Consider the following 26,369-nt stretch of genomic DNA (forward strand, 5'->3'; position numbering starts at 1 on the left):
CCAGAGAATATTAGGCTGTGCCTTTCTCTATTCTGGAGAACCACCATCTGATAAAATGTACAATGCAAGTGCCTTCCAGTGATAGCTTTCCAAGCCTTGAACAAACACAAGCAAGCAAGCAAGCAAACTAAATAAAATTCACCTGCCGTTGCGTCTTGTATGTTTCATGCAAGTATAACAAGGCTTGAAAAATCCACTTGCCTACTTGCCACTGGCTTGAAGAGCTTTAAAAAGGTTTATGGCCAGAAGATTAGGTTATTTTTAAATAACTAAGACCACCAAGGAAATGAAGATGGTTTCCAGCGGAGGGGAATGTAAGTCTCACGGCAGTGTTTTCCTGGTTTATTTTTGTTTTGTTTTTCATGACTAACCTCCCTACCCACCCACCCCCAGTCCCAGCTGTGCAGGGCACTTAGGTCATTTCTTGGGCTGTAGTAATTTCTCGGCCCTTCAAACTGACATGTGAATGTGAGCTGAGGGTTAGAAATTCAAAGGAATTCATTGTTGAGGGCCACCAAATGGGAGCTGAATGGTCTCCTGTTTCTCTGCAAGTTTATGTGGCTTGGTGCTTCCAAAAATTGTCTCAATAGGCTCCTAGAGCAAGCCATCACCTACTCAACATGTCAGCCTCCCCGGCACAGAATATCACAGAAAATATCTATTCAAACAAGTTCAAGATTTTTAATACAGAGCTTTCTTCAGCGCCAATGGTGTCTTCGGGGACAACTGTTCTATTCGTGAACAACGGCTATCCAATATCTTTTGACAGCGCAGTGGCCTGTCTGCATCCACTTTTTAATTATTTTCCATTTGTTAAACAGATTCCTAGAGTGATAGGTTAAACTGTTAAAGCTCCCAATGAAAGAAATAAACTAATCCTAAAAAATGCACATTAATGAAGTACAAAGCTCCAGTTTGCGGCAGATAAGTTTAACTTTTGTGAATGAGCTGGTAAGTAACATCAAATTAAAAGTAAAAATCAATGCTCTGGTTGATTGAGCAGAGTTTATCACATTTGTGATAACTCTGCTAACCACGCCAAACCATAGAAAATTGGCTTTCAGATCAAGGTACTAATTTCACTTAGGAAATAGTGCTGAGTAAAGTAGAAGTTCCAGATGTGAAATGACAACTATTTGTCTACAATCATTTACCACTTGCAAAAAGAGGAGGAAAAAATAGCTCTCCTAGTGCAAAGACAACTAAACCCACAGATAATCAAATCTTAGCAAAGAATTGAATGCAATCACCCTTATGAAGACTCTTATTAGAGTACAGTACTGCACTCCTGCTGGCTTCTTACTCCAGCCTACTGAATATTTATCTGGAAAAACCATAACCTCTTCTCTAGTTCTACTCAGCAGAAAGGAGAATTCAGGAACTTTGCAGCTAAGAAAAAATCAGCAGAAATATCTGAAGGCCATTTGCTTATTCTCTTTAGGTTTCCATTCCTTATGGATGACAATCATAAATGATTCCAGAGTTTTTTCTTTATTTTACATTAGTTTATATTAAAATGTTCAGGTATATTAATGTTAGCCACTTCTGCCGTCTTCTGACCAGATGAGTGCTCAGGGGATATTATTTTCATCTAACAGAGACAGAAAATTGACCCCATCTAGCTTTTTCCCCCCATCTAATTTGCATTAAGTCAATATCCTGCAACCTGAAGTTTGGCTGGTGTATAATGATGGAGGTATAAAAAGAGGGTGGGAAAGACATGAAAAGGATAATTCTGCTCAAACAAGCAAAATCTTCGCCATCACAAGGCAGCTGAAAAAAGAGATGGCGACTCTCTTGAAATATTCCATATTTATAGCCCTGGAGACTTGAGCCCTATCTCAGCAAATACACTATTGCATAGGCAGGGGCTGCCCACTCATCACCAGCGTGTCATTCCAGAAATGAGTGTGCCTAGGGACAAGAGCATAATTCAGTCTCTGTAACCACTCAGTCCTTTGCATCTCTGTTCATCGATAGCTTATTGTTCTAGAGAAGAAAGCAAGTCCAGTTCCCACTCCAGCCTGTTCTCCTGCCAGATGCAGGACACAGTTTGGTGGGGGGAATGCCCGTCCCATTTGACCAACTTTATCTTCTAATTAGGAAGCAGAAAAAGAGGAGCAAGAGAAAAAACAAAACAACTGCTGTGACTGGCTGCTTCCCAAAGGCCTTGCCTACATTAAAGAGGAAAGGCAGGTGAGGTAATATCCTTTAAAAGAACAACGTCATCAGCGTAGTCAAGGTCTGCGAGCAAGAGATCACCGATCTCCGTGCCTATGGACCTGACGGAATGCTGCATTATGAAATCCATTGCCCGACAAAAGAGTGCAGGGGCCAGAATGCAACCCTACCTAACACCAGGTATTGATTTAATACGCGCTGACATCCAGGTCCCCAGACGAACACAGGCAGTGGTTCCATTATGAAGCTTTCTAATCAAGTCCAGCAGAGTGGTAGGGACACCTACGCCCTTTAAGGCCTTCCATAACGCAATATGGTCTACTGAATCAAATGCAGCCTTAAGATCAACATATGCTAAGTGCAGGGGCTTCCTGAACTTGCGATGTATCTCTGACAACAAGCGAAGGACCAAAATGGCATCTAATGTGGTCCTGTCCTAGTAAAGCCTGACTGTTGGGGACGATGCTTCCAATGTAGCAAAGGCGCCGGGCGTGCCAGCAAAACATGCACAAACACCTTCCCTGGAATGGAGAGCAAGGTGATCGGCCTGTAGCTCTTACATTCACTGTGTGGTCCCTTGACCTTATAGAGTGAGATCACAATACTGTCCTTCCAGGCGGTTGGCAGGGTTCTAGTTCTCCATACCAAACGAAAGATGGCCAGAAGTGATTCTGCTACAGGATCAATAGCACATTTTAACAGCTTTGAGGGGATCCCATCAGCACTGGCTGTGCATCCATTTTTCAGTTTAGAGATGGCACACTTCACTTCACCCAATGTTGGTGCATCAGTACAAATGTCTGGATCCAGAACCGCAGTGACTGCCAGATCATCCAGCTCTGAACAAGCTGCAGCTGGAGGATGGTTCAAGACACTGTGATAATGTTCCACCCAGCGTGAGAGAATGTCATCATCCGATTTACATGGATGGCCTTGGCTGTCATTCAGGATACTGTTTGTAGTGACTACCTCTTGACTGCTGAGGTTGTGAATGGCACGGAATGCTGGCTTCAAGTCGCCTCTGGCTAAGCAAAATTCAACATCATCCACCACTTGGTTATAATATGCCTCGCGATCGCGGAGTGCCAGGGTGTTAAATTTTCGCTTCAGCTGATTATGAGTGTGCTTATCACCACGTTTGTGGGCTGCAGCCTTTAGTTTAATTATCTGGAAGGCCTCCTCTGATAGCCATGGTCAGCATGCTGGATGCCTATAGACAATCGTCTGCTCAGCAGATTGGTTGAGGGTGGAAGTGAAAAGGGACCAGGCAACCTCCACGTCGTCTGGCAAATTAGTTAGAGCTGAAAATCTGTTGCTGACATCAGTACAAAAACTGTTGGCTAAACTGGCACACGGAGTGTGTCCATGTCAAATTTCTTCATCGTTGCAGAGGGCTTATGTGCTCGTTGGAGCATCAACACCATACGGGTGATCACTAGATGGTGATCTGTGTTCTCCACGGATTCCACACCACGATATACTCTACAAGAGGCGAAGAGACGCCTATCGCGTGTAATAATGTGGCCCAACTCCTTCTGAGTGACACCATCATGAGAGATCCATGACATCTGGTGTATGCATTGCCACTTGAACCATGACCCAAGAATGGAAAGATTCTGGGAGGCACAGAATGTAAGCAAGTGGCGAGAGTTATCATTGGGTGTGCCTGAACAATAATGACCAATGACCTGTTCAAACCCAGTTTGCAGGGAGCTAATAACTGCACTTAGGTCATCCAGGATCACGAGATTATCATGTGGAGGGACTGTGCATACTAAATGTTCCAACTGATCGTAGAAATGATCTTTAACTGAGTCAACAGATTCCTCTGTCGGCGCATAGACTACTATGACAGTGAGGAACCATGCCGATGTTTAAGACGTGCAGTAAGTAAACGAGGAGACACAGGCATCCAGGTTGTCAGGGAGGACTTGGCCTCACCTTGTAGCAGTGGTGCTACCCCATATAGATGGTTGGGGCTGCCAGAATACAGAAGTAAAGAATCTTCCACCTTGTGACGTCCGTCATCTATCAGTCTTGCTTCTGGTAGTCCGGCGATCAATATACCAAGCCGGTCCATTTCGCGTGAGACAGTGACCTGATGACCAGGCCTGTGAAGAGTTGCAACATTCCAAGTTGCAATTTTGGTGGACTATTGGAGATCCCAGATACAATTGGATGCATTGTCACAGTGCCTGCCGACATCAGAGAACGCTTTGGCACAAACCCATCACGTTTGCACTGTGGGGAGACGGCACCAACAAGGCATCTATGGTTGAAAGTAAGGCAGGGGCTTTAACTCTGGTGCTGAGTACTAGGTTATTCATGGTCCAAAAAAACCCAGAGCGAACCATTATCCCGGCAAATACTTCGCCCCACTGGGATGAGACAGAGGCGCAGTAACGCAACTCTTTTCCTGTTTTTCCTCTTTTCTACCAGTACTGGCTTCACGTTGTGTGACCCGAGCCGTTGAGTCTTTCTCAGCAACTTCCTTCGCCTCAGGTCGCTAGGTGCAGCTGCTGCCCTGCAGCCTGTGTTAGCCATCATTTTCAGGGTTCACGTTAAATCTGTCCACCTTGCATAATGACCAAGGCGGTATTTCGGACAAGCCTTCATCGCTGACGGCATAGCTCCAGCGAGCAATCCCCTACTTCATAAGGTTTCATTGGGAGGTTAATATTGGCTATACTACCAGTAAACAATTCCTCTTCCCACTTCCCAGCAACAGTTATGGGTCCTATTCCTTGCCCATAAAAACCAGCTCTGCTCCTCCCAGTTTTATAGTCCATAAAGGAACACATAGGCCTTAATGGAGATTAAGGTCAAACATTCTACTATTCAGAGGAGTTTGCTGACAATTTCCATGCCAACTTATCGACTGCTTTCTACCTGCAGGTGGTACCTTGGGAGTGAATTCAATCCTTTTACCAAGAACTACTCCAAAGTTTGAATGTAGTAAACCAGGCATTTTTCAATGAGTGAAGAGCTAAGTCGAGGTGGCAATCTCTAGGAATGTATCCCATAAGGATGACAGAGCACTAGTTACAAAATGACTAGTGAGATGTACAATACATGATTGTAAGCAGTTAGGGGGATTTTCCAAAGCATCTAAGGGATTTAGGAGCATTATTTCCATTATGCTCCTAAGTCACTTTGGGGCCTTTTAAAATCTCACCCTAACTATACAAAGGGTTTTCCAAGGGATTTTCGCTTTGAATTAATTCTGTTCCTGTCTGGTAGCAGGTTGATGGCTTATGCTAATACATGTGGCAGGGGGGAAAAGTGCATTCCCTACATCAGATTCTAAGCTTCTTTAGTCAGGAGACAATCCAACAATGCCTGCAGCTTAATACTGCTGATTGTAGCAGCTAAATATTACTTAATGTTGGATTTATGAAGTGAAAAATTCTGTAAATTGCAGTGAAGGGTGGATTTAATCTTAGATCCAGGTATCAAAATGTTTACTATAAAAAGCTTTATATAAGTTATTATGAGATGCGTCAAAGACTTAAGAATACTGAAAACGCACACTGTAGGAATCACTAGTAATAGCCTCTCTTGCCCCCTCACCTCCAAGACACACACACACACACACTTAAATTGTTGCCCAGAGGAATTCTGCAGGCACAGAGACACTAGAGAAAAGATTTGTGTTCCCCCCTGTGGACTCCTACAATTCTGCTAAAAATTCCCCACAGAACGCACTAGTGCAAATTGCCTTGCTGAAGCTACAATAGAGTGTTTTTCCATTGCCACAGAGATTTAACTTCTAGAATTGAGCTGACTCATACGCAGAGCAAGAGATCAAGCAGAGGTAGGAGTGATAGATCCATGTAGCAGCTTATTCTAGCAGTGATGCTTTAGTTACACACCACAAGTGCATTTTCAGTGATTGACAGAATCACTTCAAAATCTGAAAGATGCTTTTTTTAAATGCTCCTACAAGGCACCCTCTTTATAAGACCATCACAGGCCCCAAGCATTTTGTGTCTATTGTCTCCCATGTAAGCGATTCCACACAGAGACAGAAGATTTTCAGAATAGAAAATAAATAAGATGCTCCCTCAAGTTCTCTTCAGATCTCAGGACCATCTAGGTGGAAGCCCTGTGCATCTACTCTGGCTTGTGTGACAGTGCACAGATGTGGCCAAAACAGCAAAGAAGAGGTTAGGATGTGAAAAAAAATGGTACAGATAATTTTCGAATGCCTTTATATAAGTCAATAGTGCAGCCTGATCCGGAATACTGTGTGCAGCATTGGTCACCCCATCTCAAAAAGGCTATTGCAGCACTAGAGAGGGTTCAGAGGATGACAAGTATGATCAAGGGCCTGGAAAAATTCTCATATGAACACAGTTTGAAAAGATTGGGATTGTCTACCTTAGAAAGGAGATGAATAAGAGGGGACATGATAAAACTATATTCAATGGTCTAGAAAATGGAGATCAGGAGCGACTGTTCTCTCTGTCTCATAACACAATCACAAGGGGACACTTGGTAAAATTAAAAGGTGGGAAATTCAAAACCACTAAAGGAAATACGTTTTTCCCCACACACAATGTGTGATTAAACTCATCGCCACAGAAAGTCACGGAGGCTAAGACCTTAACAAGATTCCATAAGGGGCTGGGCATTTATGTGGATATCGAGAACATCCAGAATGATCAAGGATAACAAATTTTGTGGAAAGGAAATTAAAACTGCTGCTTCAGGGCTTATGTCAGTCTCTAACTATTGGTGATAAGAATGGCAGCAGATTACCCCTCCTCTGCTTACTGTGTAGTGATCTACTCCCATCCTTACACCTTCCTCTACAGAGGGGTTCTCAAACTGGGGGTCGTGACCTCTCCGGGGGTCGCAAGGTGATTACATGGGGATCAGGAGCTGTCAACTCCATGGGGCTGACAGCTCCGAGCCCCCATTACATTAAATTAACCCTCCCCCATTTTTAATTTGTAAGGGGTGGGAGTTACACTCGGAGGCTTGCAGTGTGAAAGGGGTCACCAATACAAAAAGTTTGAAAACCATTGCTTACAGCATCTGGCACTGGCCGCTATCAGAGACAAGATACCAGATGAGATGGGCCTTTGATTTTGATCCAGTATGGCAATTCCTATGTACCAGTGCTTCTGACCCCCACCTGGCCCCCTTTGGCTTCAGAGGACATGACACTGGGTACTCCCCTGCTACATGTTTTCCCCCTGAACCTGCCATATGGAGAAATATCAGGCTGGGACGTGGTTCCACAACACGGATGGGGAAGGCACGCAAGTAAAACGATAAGATCTTTTTGGTGGGGTGCAATGAGAAGGGAGAATGATGTCAGAGAGCAGCAGTCTCCCCTTCTCCCACAGTCCCGACCCTTATGGTCTCCTCTCCGGGCATGGAGCCCAAGCACCAGGAATCCCCCCCAAAGAGACTGTCAAGTGGTCAGGCAAAGCAGAGGGGGAATAATGCCATGGAGGTCATCCTCTCACCTTCCACAGAAGATATGTCCATGGCGTGGAAAGGGGAAAAAGGGTCTTGTGTGTGTGTATTATAAAGATGGCTGCAACTGAGACTCCAAGCACATCAGAGCAAAGCAAAAAAAAAAAAAAAAATCTATTAAAGTAAAAATAGCAACAAAAACTCTTCCTTTTACAACAGATAGAAAAAAAATCAGTAGCCATGAACAGAAGCTTTTCTGTTTTAGGAGACCCCAGATTCAAGCAATAAAAATAGCTGCATTCATATTTTGATCTCTCGTAGCTCATCATTCTAAAATCGGCAAATAATGGAGGGTTAGCACTATTTGTTCTATAGTCCTGTGCTACTCGGGCTGCTTATAAAAACTGAGAACATAAAGGGGAAAAGGTAACGGTACCAAGAAATGTCCTGTAAATGCTGTAGCGCGAAGGTATTGCGTATACTTCTCTTGACATCTTGGGAACTCAAGACAAGTTATAAAGCTACATCGAGGCATCCTATTTACTACTAAAGCTACTTCTGTTCCATTTGGAGCCAGTGATTGAGATGGACCTTCCTAATGTCTATGTGAACACTCTGTATCTAAAGTAACTAAAGTAATAGACTCCATGAGCCATTTGATAGCCCCTGAACTGGACCATCCCTTGGGGCACTTGGGACCACTGTGAAACATGTCCTCATTCGTTGGCAGAAATGACAAGAGCTGCTAGCACAGCAGGGGCTAGACAGCCATGCAGAATGTCCTACCCAACCTTCCTGCTGTGGGAAGGACTGAGCCCCACTCCCCATCCTGAACAGGGAAGAAGCACCTATTATAGGTTTCTAGAGCATTTTCACCAGTTTTAAAGGTGTACAGAGATTGGTATCTGTGGCTTCTAATGCCTTGTCTACACTACAGTTCTGTCGACGCAAGTTACGCCGACAATCAAAAACCAGTATAATTACATTGCTTGTGCATGTTCACACAACACTCCACCTGTCAGCACAGCGCGTCCACAGTTGGTGCTCTAGCATTGACAAAGAGAGCAGTGCACTGTGGGTACCTATCCACTGTGCTACTCGCCACAGTGAGTTTCTGCAGCTAGGAATTGTGGGAAGGTGAAGTGGATCGCAGTGTATCAGAAGTGTGCGTTCAATGTCCCATGATGCAGTTTTTTCCGTCCCAACTTTCCATGGGCTTCCAACTGCATTTCACAGCATTTTTCAATGACCCGTTTACTGCGTGCCCACCATGTCTGTCCCACTGCTCTCCTCTGTTGTTGTCACTTTTATGAATGCATCATGACTGGCCATGCAGTATATCATGAGCACCCAATCTGAACAGGAATCAGAGGTGTGCCAGGGAAAGAAACAACACCAGGTTACTTTTGGCATTCAGAGCAGCTGCACATGGTGGACCATCGCTTTTGGACTAGAGAAACATGCACTGAGTGGTGGGATTGCATCTTTATGCAGGTCTGGGATGATGAGCAGTGACTGCAGAACTTTCAGATGCAGAAAGACACCTGGAACTGTGTGCAAAGCTCGCCCCAGCACTGTGGTGCAAAGACACCAAACTGAGAGCTGCTCTCTCAATGAAGGAGCGCATGGCAATCACTGTGTGGAAGCTGGCAACTCCAGACACAGTCAGTCACGAATCAATTTGTAGTTGGGAAGTCCACCGTTCGGACTGCGTTAGCACAAATGTGCAGAGCCATTAATCACATCCTGCCACGAAGGACTGTGACTCTTGGCAATGTGTGTGAAATGGTGGATGGCTTTGCAGCATGGGATTCCCTAATTGGGGTGAGGCGATAGATGGGATGCATATTCCAATTTTAGCCCTGGACCATCTTGTGACTGAGTACATCAATAGAAAGGAATACTTCTCTATGGTATTGCAGATCACTGTGGCTGTTTCATTGACATCAACGCGGGGTGGTCCAGGAAGGTGCATGACATACACATCTTCAGGAACGCTGGCCTGTATGAAAAGCTGCAAGCAGAGGGTTTGTTTCCAGACCAGAAGATTCCACTGGGGGATGTTGAAATCCCCATAGTGATCCTGGGAGACCCAGTATCCCCCTTACTCCCATGGCTCGTGAAGCCTTACATGGGGAATGTGGACAGCAGCAAGGAGCGCTTCAACAATAGGCTGAGCAGGTACCGGATGACCGTAGAATGTGCCTTTGGCAGATTAAAAACACGGTGGCACTGCCTTTACAACAGGTTAGATCTAAATGAGGAAAATATTCCCATGGTCATAGCAGCCTGCTGTGCACGCCATAATATTTGTGAGGCTAGGGGTGAAAAGTTGCCCCTGGGGTAGAGCACGGAGGTAGATCACCTGGTGGCTGATTTTGAGCAGCCAGACACCAGGGCTATTAGAGGGGCACAATGGGGGACTATTCGAATTAGGGAGGCTTTGAGGCACCATTTTGACAATGAGCTCCAGTAACGTCTTTCTATACAGCACTCTGCCATGATTTGTTAACTTGCTGCCTTGCATGAAAATGTTGATTCCTGACCAGGATTTGTACTCAGCAAATGATCAAATTGCCATTGTGTATTAATTCCAGCAGCAACTACCGTGTGTAGGAGACAAATAAAGATTGGTTATCTTTCAGAGAGTATGTTTTTATTAAATACCAATTAACAACACACACAAAAGGCTTGGTGGGAAGGGAGATAACAATGAAGGGCAGTGTGGGCTCTTATAGCTGCATGTAAGTCCAGCTATCATTTTGGAATCTGTCCAAAGGAGTAGAGTGAACAGGGTACTGAGACAGGCTGGGATGTTGCAAGGAATGTGTGGGAGGAGTTTGGGGATGACATGGAAAGTAGTTCTGTATCAGCTGCAGGGGGAGGGAGGGCGTGAGCACGCATGAATTCAGCCTGCAGCTTGATTAGAGACTTCAACATCTCAGTTTGCTCCTCCTTTCTGTACTATTCTATCATTTTCTTTTAAAGTTTCTCTCTACGCCCCGCATTCCAGTTTTTTGGCCTCTGAGGATTGGAGCACCTCTCAAAACATGTCCTCCTTGCTCCTCCTTGGTCTCTTCCTTAACTGGCAGAGGTGCTCCGCTGGTGTGTAGGGTTCCTATGAAGGCCACATCTGCAGAAGTACAAGAAACAATAAACAGAAGCATGATTGTTAGTGCACGCACAGCATCGAATCATTATAGTAAAATGCACCTTTTTTAAAAATATGAATCAGTTTCTCACTGTCCATTGGCAAGCACACAGCTCGGCGAACATCCTGAACATGGTGAGTTCAGCCCGGGGGGAGCGGAGAGCACTGAAGATGGGGCAAAGGATCTCGGTGTTTTTTTAAGGGGATCACTGCAGGCGACGAGGGACAATATTGTAAATTCTGACACCATTTTCCACAGGCGGGGGTCATTGAAGCTGATATGTCACTCCTGAGGGTAAGCAAGGATGCAAGGGTGCATCTCTTGCATGCGTGTGGCGTCAGACAAGGTCCCTATGCCGCTCGCCTGTGTGCCGCTTTGGTCCCTGCACAAGTGATTGCCGAATGGCATGGGAAAGTTTTCTACAATGTGGGGAAGGAACAAGGAAGCTCTGCCAAGGAACCTCCAGAAGAAGATTATCGAGTACCTCCAGGGAAGTTTCCTAGAGATCTCTCTGGAAGATTCCCGTGAAATCTCAGTGTGCATTAACACACTGTTCCACCGCACTGCTTAGCTGCACAGGGGAATGTGAAGCACACAAACACAGCTAGTCTTGTACATTCCTATCCCTTCACCCTCTTCTAGAATATATAGAGCAAAGGACAGCTCTACCTCATGTAACCGAGCAGCATCAAAAGATCACTTACCAGACTCTCCTCTCCTGCCTCATGTGCACCAGAGACGGACTGCTGGGACTGACTGGACCCCTCCAGAGTGGGAAAAAAGGTCCCGACTCACTGCACCACCAGACGACCCTGCCGTGTGCTCCATATCATCCTCCAACTCGACCTTCTCATCCACAACTTTGTCCTCGGGGTTGAGTCCACTGTCCGCGGTCTCCAGCCCTGCCGAAGTATTCAGAGGGCTCTTGGCGGCGGAGGTGGGCTTGCCACGAGGATGGTGTCCAGCTCCTTATAGAAGCAGCAGGTCTTCGCCACAGCACCAGATCAACGGTTTGACTCCCTTGCCTTCTGGTAGGTGTTAGGGGGCTTATTCCTTCACCCTCTCACTTCCCTGGTCCTTCTCGCATGAACAGAGAGCAACAATACCCGAAGTCGGAAGGTGCAAACAATTCGATGTTTATTGGGGTGAACTTCCAGCAAGCATGATTCCAGTTTCCTTCCTCAGTGTTCCCCTTCCCAGCTCTGACACCACGGAGCCTTGCCTGTGTTCCTGTTCCCCCCCCCTGTTCCCCTTCCCCCCCCCCCCCCCCCCCGCTTAGTGAAACATGATTCCAATTCCCCCACCCCCATTCCCTGTTCCCATCCCCCCCCCCTTACTTCCTGATTGACTCAGACTATATAGTAAAACTTGAGTTCTGCTTAGCTATACCTTAACCAATCATGTTACTGAAATTTAACTAACCAATCCTAACATATTGTAACATGATTATTTAACCAATTATATCCCACCACCTTAATTGGTTTACACCCAACAAAATTAATTATACAGAAGACAGAAACAATCACAGAACCAGACAGAGATTATACAGACAAACAATAGGGAAGTGGAGACTACACTGACAGAACAATACAGAAATGAGGATTTCACATCCCAGCTATTGATAAGTGAGTTCTTGCCAGACAGGATGCTATCAAACTAAGTTTCCTTTTACATCTTCTAGGCTCTTCCCTTTCTCTGGAGGTGATAGGAATACAATCCTGTCCTGATATTCCTAACAGCCCAATAGCACCTTATTTCAATGTGACTAGTTTGGAATGTGAGGATGTGACCATACACTTCCCAGCTTATGGCTGCCTCTGCTGGTTAGCCAAAGGCCTTAGCCTAAGACCAGGGCCTCAGACTGTCACAGTAAGAGAAGGCCCTTACACCAGCAGACAGTGATTTTGATTCTTTCTTTTATACCTCTATAACTAGCTAAGTGATAAGAATACACCTAAATTCTTAAAGTATAGGCCTTTGCAGACAGGCCTGAATATCGATATCCTAACAGTACGCCTGCCTCAGCTCCTTTATCTTCACAGGGCACCGATGTGTGTCTCGTTTGTAGCCCTTATCCAACATGCCAGGAGAAATCTGACCATAGGTACCTAAGTTCCTATGGCTGGAGCAGAGCTGGGGCTGCACAGCCTCTTCTCCCCACAGTACTAGCAGATCCAACAACTCAGGTGTACTCTAAGCGGGAGAGTGTTTGCTTCGTGGATCGGCCATGGTCAGCTGGGAAGATGCGATGTGAGCTGTCCACACTGAGCAAGCAGGAAGTGGAATTTTAAAAATTCCCGGGCCTTTAAAGGGGGAGGGACAGAAGCCTGTGTAGCTGGGTGCAGGGCAGCGGAGTTCAAACTGCTGACCAGAGCAGTCAGGATGGGCATTGTGGGACGCCTCCTGGAGGCCATTTACAGCAACATAACCAACCAGTGTCTACACTGACACTTTGTCAATGTAACTTTGCTGCAAAAAGCTCTATGCCTCTCATTAAGGTGGTTTTACTTTGTCGGCAAAGTGAGAAAGTTTGTTGGCAGGAGGAGCATTGTAATGTGTACACCTCTACTGTTTTGTCGATGACAGCTGACTTTTGCCGACAAAAACTCTGTAGTGTAGGCAAGCCTAACTCTCTTACTCCCTGCCCTTGGGCTACAGTAGGGGAAGTGGCATTTGGGGGAAATTAGGAATTGGAGTGTGCATGTGATATAGTGTGAGGATTGTGTGCGTGTGATATAGTGTGAGGATTGTGTGCGTGTGATATAGTGTGAGGATTGTAAAGATTATTTAGATTTTAAAAGCCATCTCCTCCTCCCCCTCCATACTTCTAAATAAGTCTGTACATTTTGGCTGAAGTGTATATAATGTAGCTGAGGTGATGCTGCCATGGTGACCTTATTTTTGAATGTGTGTGTTTAAATACCCATCCCTAATGTTGCATTTTATGGGGGGAGGGGAGAATCTATTTACTTTTTTATAGAAACACAAAAGCATACAGTTAAGTACTAGCTATTGCAGCAGAAACCACTATGCACTAAAGAAAATCTAGAACAAGGCTGGGTTCTTTGAAAATATGCTCACTCTTACTGGCCAAAAACCTAAGAGGGGTGGCATATTTAACCCCTTTGCCCTCTGGTTCTGATTTAATTAACTGAGCCATTGAGCAAACTCTTCGGTCTTTTTTGTGGTCAGCAAAAAATAAAGACAAACCAAAAAAACCTACAGATGTATGAAACTTGAGAGGACATATCTGCCAAGACAGCTGCCAATGTTGTCACTAAAATAAGGTAACACCACACCACTTCTGGTAAGAAGAGAAGCTGGAAATCAAAACGTCAGCTAGCAAGGTCCAAGAGATGGAAAAGTACCAGCATACAAACCAGATTCACAATCTCAGATTTAGACACAGATGCAGAATTCCTTCCATCATGATAATTGCTCAAGAGGGAAATATTGGGAAAATACATTCTCTGGTGCAATCAAAACACAAGGGATCAAAAGTGGTATTAATGAAAATAAAATTGGCTGTTTAGTAAACTTACTGATAATTCCTCCTTTCATGACACGGGCTTCGTTAAAGCGGTACCACTGATGGGCCCCCTTCTCTAAGGTGCTGAGTGACCTCAGCATCCAATTCAGTGAATGGAAGGTAAAAACACCAGGCACTTTAGAGGATTGGATCCTAAAAGAGCAGTATTTAGTAATCTGTTAAGTACGGCTTGATTTTCCATTTGTGGAAGATAATCTCCAAGATAACAGTACGTGTTTCCAGCATTTTCAATGGCAACAGTACTTGCTGTTCTCCATTAAACTTGTGCATGAGGACAGAAAAGTAGAGTAACCATTTAAAGAGAATTCTTTCAGTTGAGAAAAAGAGGTCCAATAGAAATTTCTTTTTCATGTCCATTATTGCTTTTTCCACTCATCTCTCAATCATCTGTGTAGTTTTAGCCCAAGAATGAATGAATACATACATACATACATACATACATACATACATACATGTGACGGGTTGGATCACAGAAACCCCCTTTGGGACTGCCGTCGAGACTACCGCTGAACCCATTCTTCCTGCCAGCTTGGGACTTCAGTGCCCTGCCTGGTTTGGGCCAGACATGCTAGCCTGCTACAAACACAGACCCAGGTCTGAACAACGTCCCCCAAAAGCTGCAGGCTTAACTGAAAACAGCTTAAAAAGTGTTCCTGTCTCCAATACTCAGATGCCCAGCTCCCAATGGGGTCCAAACCTCAAATAAATCCATTTTACCCTGTATAAAGCTTATACAGGATAAACTCATAAATTGTTCGCCCTCTATAACACTGATAGAGAGATATGCACAGCTGTCCCATCCCCGTCCCCCGGTATTAATACATACTCTGGGTTAATTAATAAGTAAAAAGTGATTTTATTAAATACAAAAAGTAGGATTTAAGTGGTTTAAAGTAATAACAGACAGAACAAAGTGAATTACCAAGCAAAATAAAATAAAACACGCAAGTCTAAGCCTAATACAGTAAGAAAGTAATTACAGATGAAAATCTCACCCTCCGAGATGTTTTAATAAGCTTCTAACACAGACTGGACGCCTTCCTAGTCTGGGCACAATCCTTTCCCCTGGTACAGCCCTTGTTCCAGCTCAGGTGGTAGCTAGGGGATTTCTCATGACTGCAACCCCCTTTGTTCTGTTCCACCCCCTTATATATCTTTTGCACAAGGCGGGACTCCTTTGTCCCTCTCTGGGTTCCCACCCCTCCTTCTAAATGGAAAAGCACCAGGTTAAAGATGGATTCCAGTTCAGGTGACATGATCACATGTTAGTATAAGACTTCAAACCCTCATTCCTCCCAGCCTGACTCACAGGAAGACCTGCAAGCAAACAGAGCCATCCACAGTCAATTGTCCTCGTTGATGGAAGCCATCTAGATTCCAAATCACCATTAATGGCCTACACTTTGCATAACTACAATAGAATCTCAGAGTTATATTTCATATTTCTTGTTTCAGATACAAGAGTGATACATTCATACAAATAGGATGACCACACTCAGTAGATTATAAGCTTTGTAATAATACCTTACAAGAAACCTTTTGCATGAAGCATATTCCAGTTACATTATATTTACACTTATTAGCATATTTTCATAAAATCATATAGAGTGCAACGTCACAATACATACATAGACACACACACCGGCATGCACACATACAAATCAAACATTGGTTAATTTAAGTGGGAGTTGCATGGTCTAATTGAGGGAATGAATAAGAATTTGATATAATTGCAGTTAAAGTTGTAACGGAGCTTCCAATCTTAGGCATGGTCTAAGCAATGAGACAAGGAATCAGAATGTCTTGTGATCTGGTCCCAGTTCTGAAAATGAATAAATCACTTAACTTCCTTATTTCAACATCCCTATTTTGCAGTGGGGGAAGCTATAGATTTACATATTTATCTGCCTCATCAGGTTGTTGTGAGGATGAATTCATGAGTGTTTGTGTTGCAGATGGGGATCCTCAGATGGAAGATACTAAAGACATGAAAATTATCATCAGAAAATAGGAACATATGTTTAATTTTCAAATGGCAGCCTAATGTTTAAGTACAAATGGCTGAGAAGCCTCAAAGAGTCAAGTACCTTCTTCAAATGGAAACAATCAAGTCCTTGTAATAGTAAAACTAGGGGATTTTCTGTTAGCGGTGGAAAGATACCAGTCGTGGAAAAAATTACACTCGCCAAAACAGCACTGAGACTAAACTTAACACAAGCCACAGTATAAAAACGAAAAAGGCCTGTATTGCTTTTGCCAACTCTTACAATTTTATTGTGAGCATATGGTGTTTGTTTTATAGCCCCAGTTCCTGGAGTTTTGTTGATTATGAGAATCTCAGCTTTCATTTAAAAAAAAAAAAAGAAGTTTCTAGACCTTATATTTGCAGACAAGCTTGAGAACATGAACGCTGAATAGAAAAGAAACTAGAAGGAAAATAAGTGAATCCCTATTTTTTAAAAATCCCATGGTTTTTAAGGAAGATGCATGATTTTTTTTAATACTTTTGGCAATACTTTAAGCTCTTCTTTGGGCAGAGACCATGTCTTCATACAGGTTCTCAAAGCATCTCACACAATGGGCCCATGATCTTGACTGAAGCATCAGGATGTTATTGTCATATAAATAATAAATACTAAAAATAATGAAAATGATATTAACTTAACTACAAAGTAGTGGCCACACTTTGAAAGCTATTAATGGTTCTACTAATATCCCCCCTTATAGGTACATGAAAATCTATCTCAAACCAGTACACACTTTAAACAAATGTGTAACCAATTTTAAGTACCGAAATAAATGGTCTGATTTTCAAAAGTGCTGAGCACCCATTGCAATAATCTTTTACAAAATATGCCTTGTGAGGTATCATTTGAAAACTAATAACTCACTGGTCAATAATACCATGATGAAATGTGTGTAGCAACATTATATGTAAAGTCAGGAATTCCCCCTGAATAATGTTGGTAGCGCAGGTTCAAACCCACGTAGCCCCAATTAGGACTGGTCAAGCCAGTCTTAAACACAGAAATGTGTGTTTACCTCAGTTTACATATAAGTTGTGAACAGGGTCCTCAGATATCAAGAGGGGGAAGATAGGAGACAAGAAAGATCTGCTTTTCAGCAAACAGAGGTGAGAAGAAACAGTGTGCGTCCTCTTTCACCGTCGCCTTCTTTACCCTTGGAATGAACTTTAACTAGGGGTAAGGTAACCCTCAGAAAAATGCATTTCAAAGTGTGACTGAACTTTAAAAGTGAGGGGCAAAAACACACCAAGTTCTCTCTCCCTATCCATCTCTCTTTTTCACCTAAGATGACAAAAGAAACAGCCGTTGGACTTTGGGAGCAGATCTTGGCCTGAGAGTTGGGTCAGCAATGTTAATGGAAAAACGTGGTAAGGGACTTCACCTTGAACAAAATCTAATTTGTTAAGTTTAGTACTAGGAAGCATTTTATCTTTATTTCTCTTGTAACCATTTCTGACTTTATGGCTTATATTTTTACTCAATTAAAACATATCTCCTTGTAGTTAAATGCATTTGTTTTATTGTTTTATTAAAATTAATCCAGTGTTGTGAAATGTTTGCATAATTTCATTTAAGGTAGCAAACTGTTGTATGTTGATCCCCGTAGAGAGGCAATGGACCTAATATGTCTGGGTTGTCCAGGAGAAGGCTGGACAGTGCAGAACACACAGATTTGGGGGGAAATTTGAGACTGGGAGTATGTTTGGATCACCCTGTAATTAATTACCAAGGCTGGTGGAAGCCAGAGTGTGGCTGGTGTTTGCTGTCAGGCTGCTGGGGTCAGAGTTGCTGGACCAGAGCTGTAGACATATACACACTCGGGGTGTGACCTGCATGCTGGCAGGCTGTTTGTGAGCGGCCCAGGTGGGAGCTACAGCTGCAAAGCATTGTGAGGCACCCCAAGTTGCAGGGCAAGTGGTGACACAGCCCCTCACTGGTCTGGATACTCCCACAAATCCCACTGGCTTCAGTATGAACAGCAGGTACATTTCAGCATCCTGGCCATCAGACCACATATTTAGGTGTCCAGTTATGGATTTAGTTGCCTGGCTCTAGGTACCCAAGTTTGACATTTTGATTTAAGAGGTCTTTATTGGAGGAGAAGTCTATATTACTGGGAGTACCAGCTAGTATTTGTCAGTGATCATTCCAGTGCAAACTATTTTAAGACAGATGTTAAGAGCCAGATATTTCAAGAGTTCAATGCTCACAAACGGGGCCAGATTTTCAGAGGATCAGCTTCCATCTAGGCACCAAAATAAGGTGCTGTGAGAGCAGCTGGGTGCTGAATCCGGCCCTTATTTAGGTGGGCTGAACTCTTGGAAGCTGAACTCTTTTGAAAGTCTGGTCCCAAATGTGGGACCACTTACAAGACTCTTTTTTCAGTAACAAAGGAAGCAATGGTGTAGAGATCAAACTAACTCCTATGTCAGCTGTTGGGTTCTGTGTCCCTCCCCAGCTCCTGCTAAATAAACTGTGCTGTTAATCTGGAGGCTGAAGTCTTACGCCACCACCAAACAATGTACTTGGGATCTCACTGTAGCCTCAAAAAAGGGAATACGTACCCTCAAATCTGGAGAAAAGTTGTCTGTGGAGGTGGAGACAGAATCCGATGACACAACCGAAGCAGATTTTGTATGCACTGACTGGTCCGAGTGAGAGGTGGAAGCACTACAAAGAGACAAATACACGTCAGATTTGTGCATTTCTGAGTCTAACTAAAGCGAAAAGCCTCAATTTCAAACATTTATATAAGAGAGGTTACTGTGTTACTACGGGATAAAAACCAGGCAGGATCCTGAGTGCAAGACACCCCCGGCCTGACCACAGATTTACCATGGAAGCAGGGAAAATGAAAGCAGAACAAACGAAAAGTTTCTTCCATCAATTGTAACTTCGTCCCTTTGGGTTTTAGCGTAACTCTCATGCACTACAACAGGCTCTTCCCCTAGATCCTCGTACATCCCTGGTGACATGCAGCACTATTTGACAAACTATAACATCATGGCATCATCCTGTTTTTCTATATTGCCCCTCCAGTATGGCTGTGCATAAATAAAATTAGTACTGTTGCACTGTATATTCACGCTGCAACGTTCCCTATAACCTTAACAGCTTACACCTAGCATTAGCACTCCTGAAATGCTGTGCAACTGTAGCAAAAGGTCCCAATGCAGCAATGAACTCCGTATGGGTGGAACCTTGTGTCCACATGGAGCCCCACTGACTTCAGCGGGGCTCTGAGTAGGGAGAAAGAACTTGCACACACAGCTTGCAGGGGTCAAGCCTAGCTTCGGCCAAGGGCCAAAGTCCAGCCTTAATGTCACCATCAACTGTTGTATTAGTTGAGCACGTGACATCCCATGCTGGAAACATCTAGGTGTAGGCTTTCGGATAGGTCTGGAGACCTGTCTCACAGGTTGTTTTTTTCCCCCTGCTACTTGACTCTTTCACTGGTAAAACAAACAAATATCAAATTACAAAAAACATTCAATTTCCCTGCTTTCAAGTCTGGGGAAATCCTACACTGGTGACATTTAAAAAAAAAGCGAGGGATTACTACAGCAAATGTGGCTCTGGCTAGGAGTAAACACTTTGGCTACAAGGATAAAAATGCAATGGTAACTTTTTATCCTACCACCAGGTGATGAATAATTATTTTCATTTGAAGTTTCAGAAATGGACTCAAGAATAAATTATTTAAAATAAGAATTTAAGACACAATTCAATGTGGTTTATTTACTGTACACCATTGGACTGCCAATCACTTCATTTCCAAACTACTTAGTTCTGGGAATTAATATACACTAAGGCAATGCTGTATTTTGGATGTCATCATAGTACCACTTGTATATCCAGTGCTTCACAGACAGTAAATGAAGCAAAGTCCTGGAAAAAAAATAATGTAAAGCCCAATCCCACAACATTCCCTCACGTAGGCATGGCCTTACTTGTGCAAGGCCTTGTCTACACAGCGTGCACTGATTGGCTTATACCAGTTTAGTTAAACCAGTGCAAACCCCTTGATGGACCCTCTTAAATCAGTTTAAGCCTGGTTTATATCAGTTTGGCTTGCGCCTTCCAGGGATTTACAAAGGTTTAACTAATTTGGCTTAAAAAAAATAATAATCAGACCTTTAGTTCATCTGGTGCGACTTTGTGTGTGGACAAATCCTGAGTAAAGGTTCACAGGATCAGGTCTTTAGACAGACATCAGCTCACTGGCACTGTACGCACCTTGGGCACACAATGCCACCTCTTCTAACTCTCCTCTCCCACCACCTATACAGACTCCTCCCCATGAGCATCAACATTTCAGTTATGGGAGTCATCCCAAAAAGTGTCACTTATATGCAAAAGTCCCTATCATTAATATCACTTCCAGTTCTCCTTTCTTCAGTTCCTTGCATTTGAGTCCAGACCTATATGGTAGGGGCCAGATCCTCCACTGCCTTGCATTTTGTGTCCACTGATGCAAAGTGTAAGTAAAATGCTACCAAATCTGGCTGGTAGAGTTTTAGGCTCATTTTGCACAGGGAGAAATGACTACCTAAGGGACAAGGCAGTGGACATTCAGTTGAGATTGTAAGAGCATTTCGTATTTGTTGATCATGCTTAGTCCCAAATGGTTTTTAATGCAGGTAAATGTTTGCACATTCTAAGCAAAATTTTCAAAAGTGCCAATCTATCATTGGCCTAACATCAGTGACAGCAGAGCACTTTTGAAAAACCTACCCTGCATACACAGCAAACAACACTTATGACATAGCTGGATTAGGCAGCTCTGAAGAGTATACATAGGTTGCATGTGTTTGGCTCAGTGCCTCTATTCTCCTCATCAGTCATTAATACTGAACTGAAATGAAGCTAAGGAACAAACACTGACTTAACAAAGAACTTAAACTCAGTTGGCTCATGACATTCTTCCTCCTATCAGTATCAGTCAGGTTTGGGTTGACATGGCTTCGCTGAGCAAACTAATTAACCTGATGTCCCTTTACACACCACATTTATTACCTTCAGTGGTTTAGCTAACCTGGAGTTCTCCTATGTGGCAAAAAAAAAACCTGAAGCCATGTGGCCTAATACTCCTTGAAGGGAAAGATAGTTTTGCAGCTAACACACAGACCAGGAATGAGAAGAACTGAGATCTGTTCTTAGGTCTGCCACAGACATTATGTGTGATTTGGACAAATTATTTAACCTCTCTGTGTTGTCGTCTCTCCAGCGTATCAAAGCCTTTGCCACCCTGAGATTAGACCACTGTACGGCACTCTGCTTGGGCCCATTCAGAAGTTCCAGCGCTTAGGCTGGAACATGGCAAATTGCCTATCAGGGCCGGATTTCCAATTAGGTACAGTAGGCATGTGCCATGGGGCACCAGCATTTTAGGGGTGCCTAAAAGTTAATACATACAGCTCCCCTGTGGGCAGCCAGGTTCCTGGCACGGGCCGGTGGCTGCCCAGCATGTGGGGCTGGAGCAGGATGAGCGTCCGAGTCAGCCCGCGCTGTGAGCCACGGACGGTCGGGGCAGCTGCTGAAGGAACTGGGAGCATCCCAGCCCTTTCCCAATCTCGCCCGCCTGCTGCCTCTGCCCCATGCAGGGGAGAGAGAGGGAGGAGCGTGGCCAGCACCCCGTTCACCTGCACAGACAGAGCCAGAGCACGGCTGCTGCATCGGGCTGCAGGAGGGATGGAAGACACCTAGGGACCATTCGCCTTGTGGAGAGGTACAGTCCCCCCTTGCATCTCGCCTGGGACAGGTGGGCTGCGCCCCAGCTCAGGCAGGGAGCACCATGCATGGCAGAGGGTCTTGTGCCTTCCTGGGGAGGCTGTGTTTATATTTCTTTTCATTTCATTTTTTACAGAAAACACAAAGGTCAGCTGTAGGCCGGGGGGGGGGGGGAAAGAAGGGGGAGACGCTGAAGAAGATGCTGTGCCTAGTGGCGCATAAGGTGTAAATCCAGCCCTGCCTGGTATGTGGTGTTTTGCACCGGGAGCACATTATACCAGTGTTCTGGGAGCTGCACTGGCAGTCTGTGGGCATCTGGGTTGAGTTCAAGATGTTTGTTTGAACCATTAAATAACATGGGTCTAGGCTACCCAGCAGACCCCCTCTCTTCTTGCTCCACACTACTGCAGTTACAATCAGTGGAGGCACTCGAGGTGGAGATTCCTTAATATGGAACAGAGAGAGCTGCTGCCCGGGCACTCTTTATGAGGGCCCTTAGATTCTACAATGCGCCTTCACTCCCAGGGATTTGTTAGCCTTCCAGACCTACTGTAAAACTGTCCATTTTATGTTTATTTTATTTGTGGGGGGGGCTGAGATGAGGATGTCAGGGAGGAATTTGTTACCTGGGGAATAATGGCAATATGGGATGGGGGTGAATTGTGACCGTACGGATGGGTGGCTGTGGATTTTAATGGTTCTGTGTAATTGCTGGTTTTGAAAATTGGAAGGGGCACCCAAAAAATGGGAGGGCCATGTATGTGTGAGAACTCTAACAGCTAGACCTCAGCCGGTGTAAATCAGCACAGCTCCACTGTAGTCAACGGGGCTACGTCACCATGTGAGGATCTGGCCCCATATAAATAAACCTGTGAAATGGGAACAATTAGATTTCTGACCCCTCACAAGGATGCTGCTCAGCTACATTCACTAATGTTTTCAAAATACCTGGAGCTCTTTGGAAGTGCTAAATATTATATTACTGATCCTTTAGACTGCACCTCAGTCTCCCAAGTACCTCCTAACCTCTGCTCACCCCAAGCTCCAAAACCCAGCTGCTCTGCCTACTTCCTTTTCGCTACCACTATTAAACGGGAACAGAGATCCCCACAGTCATTCAAAGGCACTGCCGGGGAAATGACCAAGAATGACTTTTCAGGGTATTCTTGCTATTTCGATCCTAATTTTTCCCTGCCTACCACCGATGTACAGTCTACTCCTCATCCTGATAATTATATTTTACATTGGCAGAACAGTTAAATGCATTTCTAAAGGCCAGGTTTTTAAACTATAAATTAGACCAAGATTTGTCCAGAGGACGGAGTCTGCAATGCCCTCTTTTAATATTTACCCTCATTATTGAGCCCTGGGCTATGGGGAGCAGATATATGCAATTAATAAGGGAATTATAATGAGAACTAAATTCAGTGGCTCAGCTGTTGGTAGGGTGCTGATCATTACTAGGATTACCCACAAGAGGCTAGATGCTTTCCAAACATAATAAGATGCAGTCCCTGCTCCAAAGAGCTCACAATCTAAAAAAGCAAGCCACACACAAACGGTGAAGGCAGAAATAAAACATATAGTGATTTTTAAAAATGTATCATCAGTTATTTGCTTTGCCCATTTATTTGCCCGTTATTAGTTCACATTCTTGTAGAAGGGATTAGAAGGAGGAGGGGGTTTGGGCCCTCCAGACTCGTTCAGTAAGGGCATTCCATGTGCGGAAGAAAGCATCGATACTGTTTGGAAGAAGCATACAATCTGGCAGTGTGAAGATGGGAAGATGCAATAAGGAATAAGAGCAGATAAGGAAGGAAGGACATAGAAGCTGAAGTTAGTCAAATTATGAAGGACCTTGAAGGTGAAAAAAGAAAATTTAAACTTGATGCAGATTGCCACACTGTTTAATCCAGGGGTCGGCAACCTTTCAGAAGTGGTGTGCCGAGTCTTCATTTATTCATTCTAATTTATGGTTTTGCGTGCCAGTAATACATTTTAACATTTTTAGAAGGTCCCTTTCTATAAGATATAACTAAACTATTGTATGTAAAGTAAATAAGGTTTTTAAAATGTTTAAGAAGCTTCATTTAAAATTAAATTAAAATGCAGAGCCCCCTGGACCAGTGGCCAAGACCCGGGCAGTGTGAGTGCCACTGAAAAATCAGCTCGCATGCTGCCTTCGGTTTAAGCAGTAATGAAATCTCACCCCATATAGTACCTAGCCTTCTCCTGTAGCAGGCAAATTGATCTATTTGGATATCTTTTGTACTTAAATAGTCTGAAATTTAGATTTTTCTCCAAAGGAAACAGATATCCTAGGGGAATTCCAGAAAGGTTTCTTCTGTGAAAATAAAACCTATGGGTTTTTTTCACATCCCAAGTATACAACATAACCTTTCCTCTTAGGTACGGGTTTTGAAAATAAAGTTGTGGAAACAAAATTTTACCGATTTATATGAAGCTCAAGCACTGTGCCAACTTTTGGCAAGAATTTAGAGTAAAGTCATAACACTACTTTGTCCCTGTGAGAAACTGTGTAAGATCAATCAGCCATCAGGACTTGTAATTACGCTAATGGTAATTTCTTAAGCAGCATCTTAATTGTTTCCACCTCTTGATCAACAGAAACACAGGAAAACATACATGTGGCAGACCAATAGCCTCAACCAATCCTGTGCAGCTTGGGATGGGATGTTTCCCAAGGAAACCGTCCAAAACTTTATTTTTCTGCTATACTTGTTCAGCCTCTGAAGGGTGAAAGTGGGACAGATGCCTCTGTCTCTCTGAAAGAAAAAATAATGGCCAAAATTTTCAAACTTGGGTGCCTAAAATTAGTCTCTTAAATCCTTATTTATGCTCCCCTAAATATAAGTTTGACCTGCTTTTCAAAGGTGTTGAGCATCTTCAATTTCTAGTGAACTCAATGGGATGGGTGGGGGTGGTCAGCACTTCTGAAAATAGGGCCACTTTCATTTAGGGTGACTGAATAATGTGTTAGGACACTAAATTTGGTACCCAAGCTTGAAAATCTTTGCCAGGCTCATTCTCATGGGGAAAGCAACCAAAATAACCTCATAGGATGCCAGATTGATTCTCCAATGCTTTCTTTATGAATGTTCCTGCCTGGTGCTGCAACAAGTAGCTGCTTTTTGCTTGCAGAGGTGTGCCAGCTGCTCGGATACTAATTGGTATAAGCTGCTCACACATTTTCACTGTATCAAACTGTATATTTTCTTTCTGCAGCCACTGAACTGATATGGAAAACAGGTGATAAAATGCAGCACTGTGCTATGTTGTTTCAGCTGCAGAGGTCATAAAGGAGAGAAGCACTGCAGAATATACTTTCCATTTCCTCTCTTCCTGTTTTTCCTCAAAGTTTCTCTATGTGCAATCCTGAAAATGCAAGGTGAAAACTGCAAATTAATCATGACTAGTGGCAAAAACAATTTAATTTGGAAATTCCAGATGCCAGAAAACTGGCATCCAATTGGTTTGAATTTTGTAGTCGGGCCATGCATAGGAGCACTTCTAGTACCTCGTGTACTTTCTTTTAAAGCAGAAATAAACAGAGTTATTGAGCACTCCCTGCTCATTTTCAACATCCAAGATGGCAACACTTCCCTTTCAACACTCTTCCCTGCTCCTCTCTCTCCTTCACAGAAGGAAAAAGAAATATTGAAGGAAGTTTGGGTCATATCAGAACAGAACCCCATTCCTCTACTCTGTTCCACCCAGCCAGTGCTGGCCTGAAGACAAGAAGTCCACCTTGCTGTTCAATCCATGTTTCCCATTTAGCAGTTTACTAAGGGCCTAAACCAGAGGTGGGCAAACTTTTTGGACTGAGAGCTGCATCGGGTTTTGGAAATTGTATGGAGGGCTGGTTAGGGGAGGGCGTCGTGCCCCCCCTCCCCCGCCCGGGACCCCTGCCCCAGCCACACACACACACCCCGCTCCCTGTCCCCTGACCGCCCCTGGAATCCCTGCCCCTGACTGCCCCCCGCCGCCCCATCCAACCCCCCCCATTCCTGATGGCCCCCCCGGGACCCCTGCCCCATCCAACCATCCCTTCTCCCTGTCCCCTGACTGCCCTCAGAACCCCTGCCCCTGACTGCCCCCCGCCGCCCCATCCAACCCCCCCCTCCTTCCTGACTGCTCCCCTGGGACCCCTGCCCCCATTCAACCCCCCTGTTCCCCACCCTCTGACCGCCCTGACCCCTATCCACACCCCCGCCCCCTGACCACCCCCCTGAACTCCCCTGCCCTCTATCCAACCCCCCCCCCCCCCCCCCCCTTCCCCCC

The 26,369-nt window shown here is 44.2% G+C and overlaps 1 protein-coding gene across 2 annotated transcripts in view; it reads right to left on the minus strand.

The window, feature by feature from the left end:
• Nucleotides 1-26,369, minus strand: part of MTMR2 (myotubularin related protein 2) — a 78,251-nt gene that overhangs the window by 35,565 nt on the left and 16,317 nt on the right. The window contains exons 1-2 of one of the 2 annotated variants that reach the window (XM_024217142.3): nt 19,173-19,224; nt 18,902-19,007 (exon numbers count right to left, since the gene is read on the minus strand). Coding sequence is in view for 1 of the 2 variants with exons in the window: in XM_024217141.2 (XP_024072909.2) it covers nt 18,902-19,007 (106 nt within the window). In the remaining variant the exon portion in view is untranslated. Of the gene's footprint in view, nt 1-18,901; nt 19,008-19,172; nt 19,225-26,369 lie in introns of those variants that run through there. The other variant, XM_024217141.2, reaches the window with a different exon arrangement.

Source organism: Terrapene carolina, unplaced genomic scaffold (assembly GCF_002925995.2).
Source record: "Terrapene carolina triunguis isolate 2854851 unplaced genomic scaffold, T_m_triunguis-2.0 Scaffold97, whole genome shotgun sequence".
NCBI classification, from domain to species: Eukaryota; Metazoa; Chordata; order Testudines; family Emydidae; genus Terrapene; species Terrapene triunguis.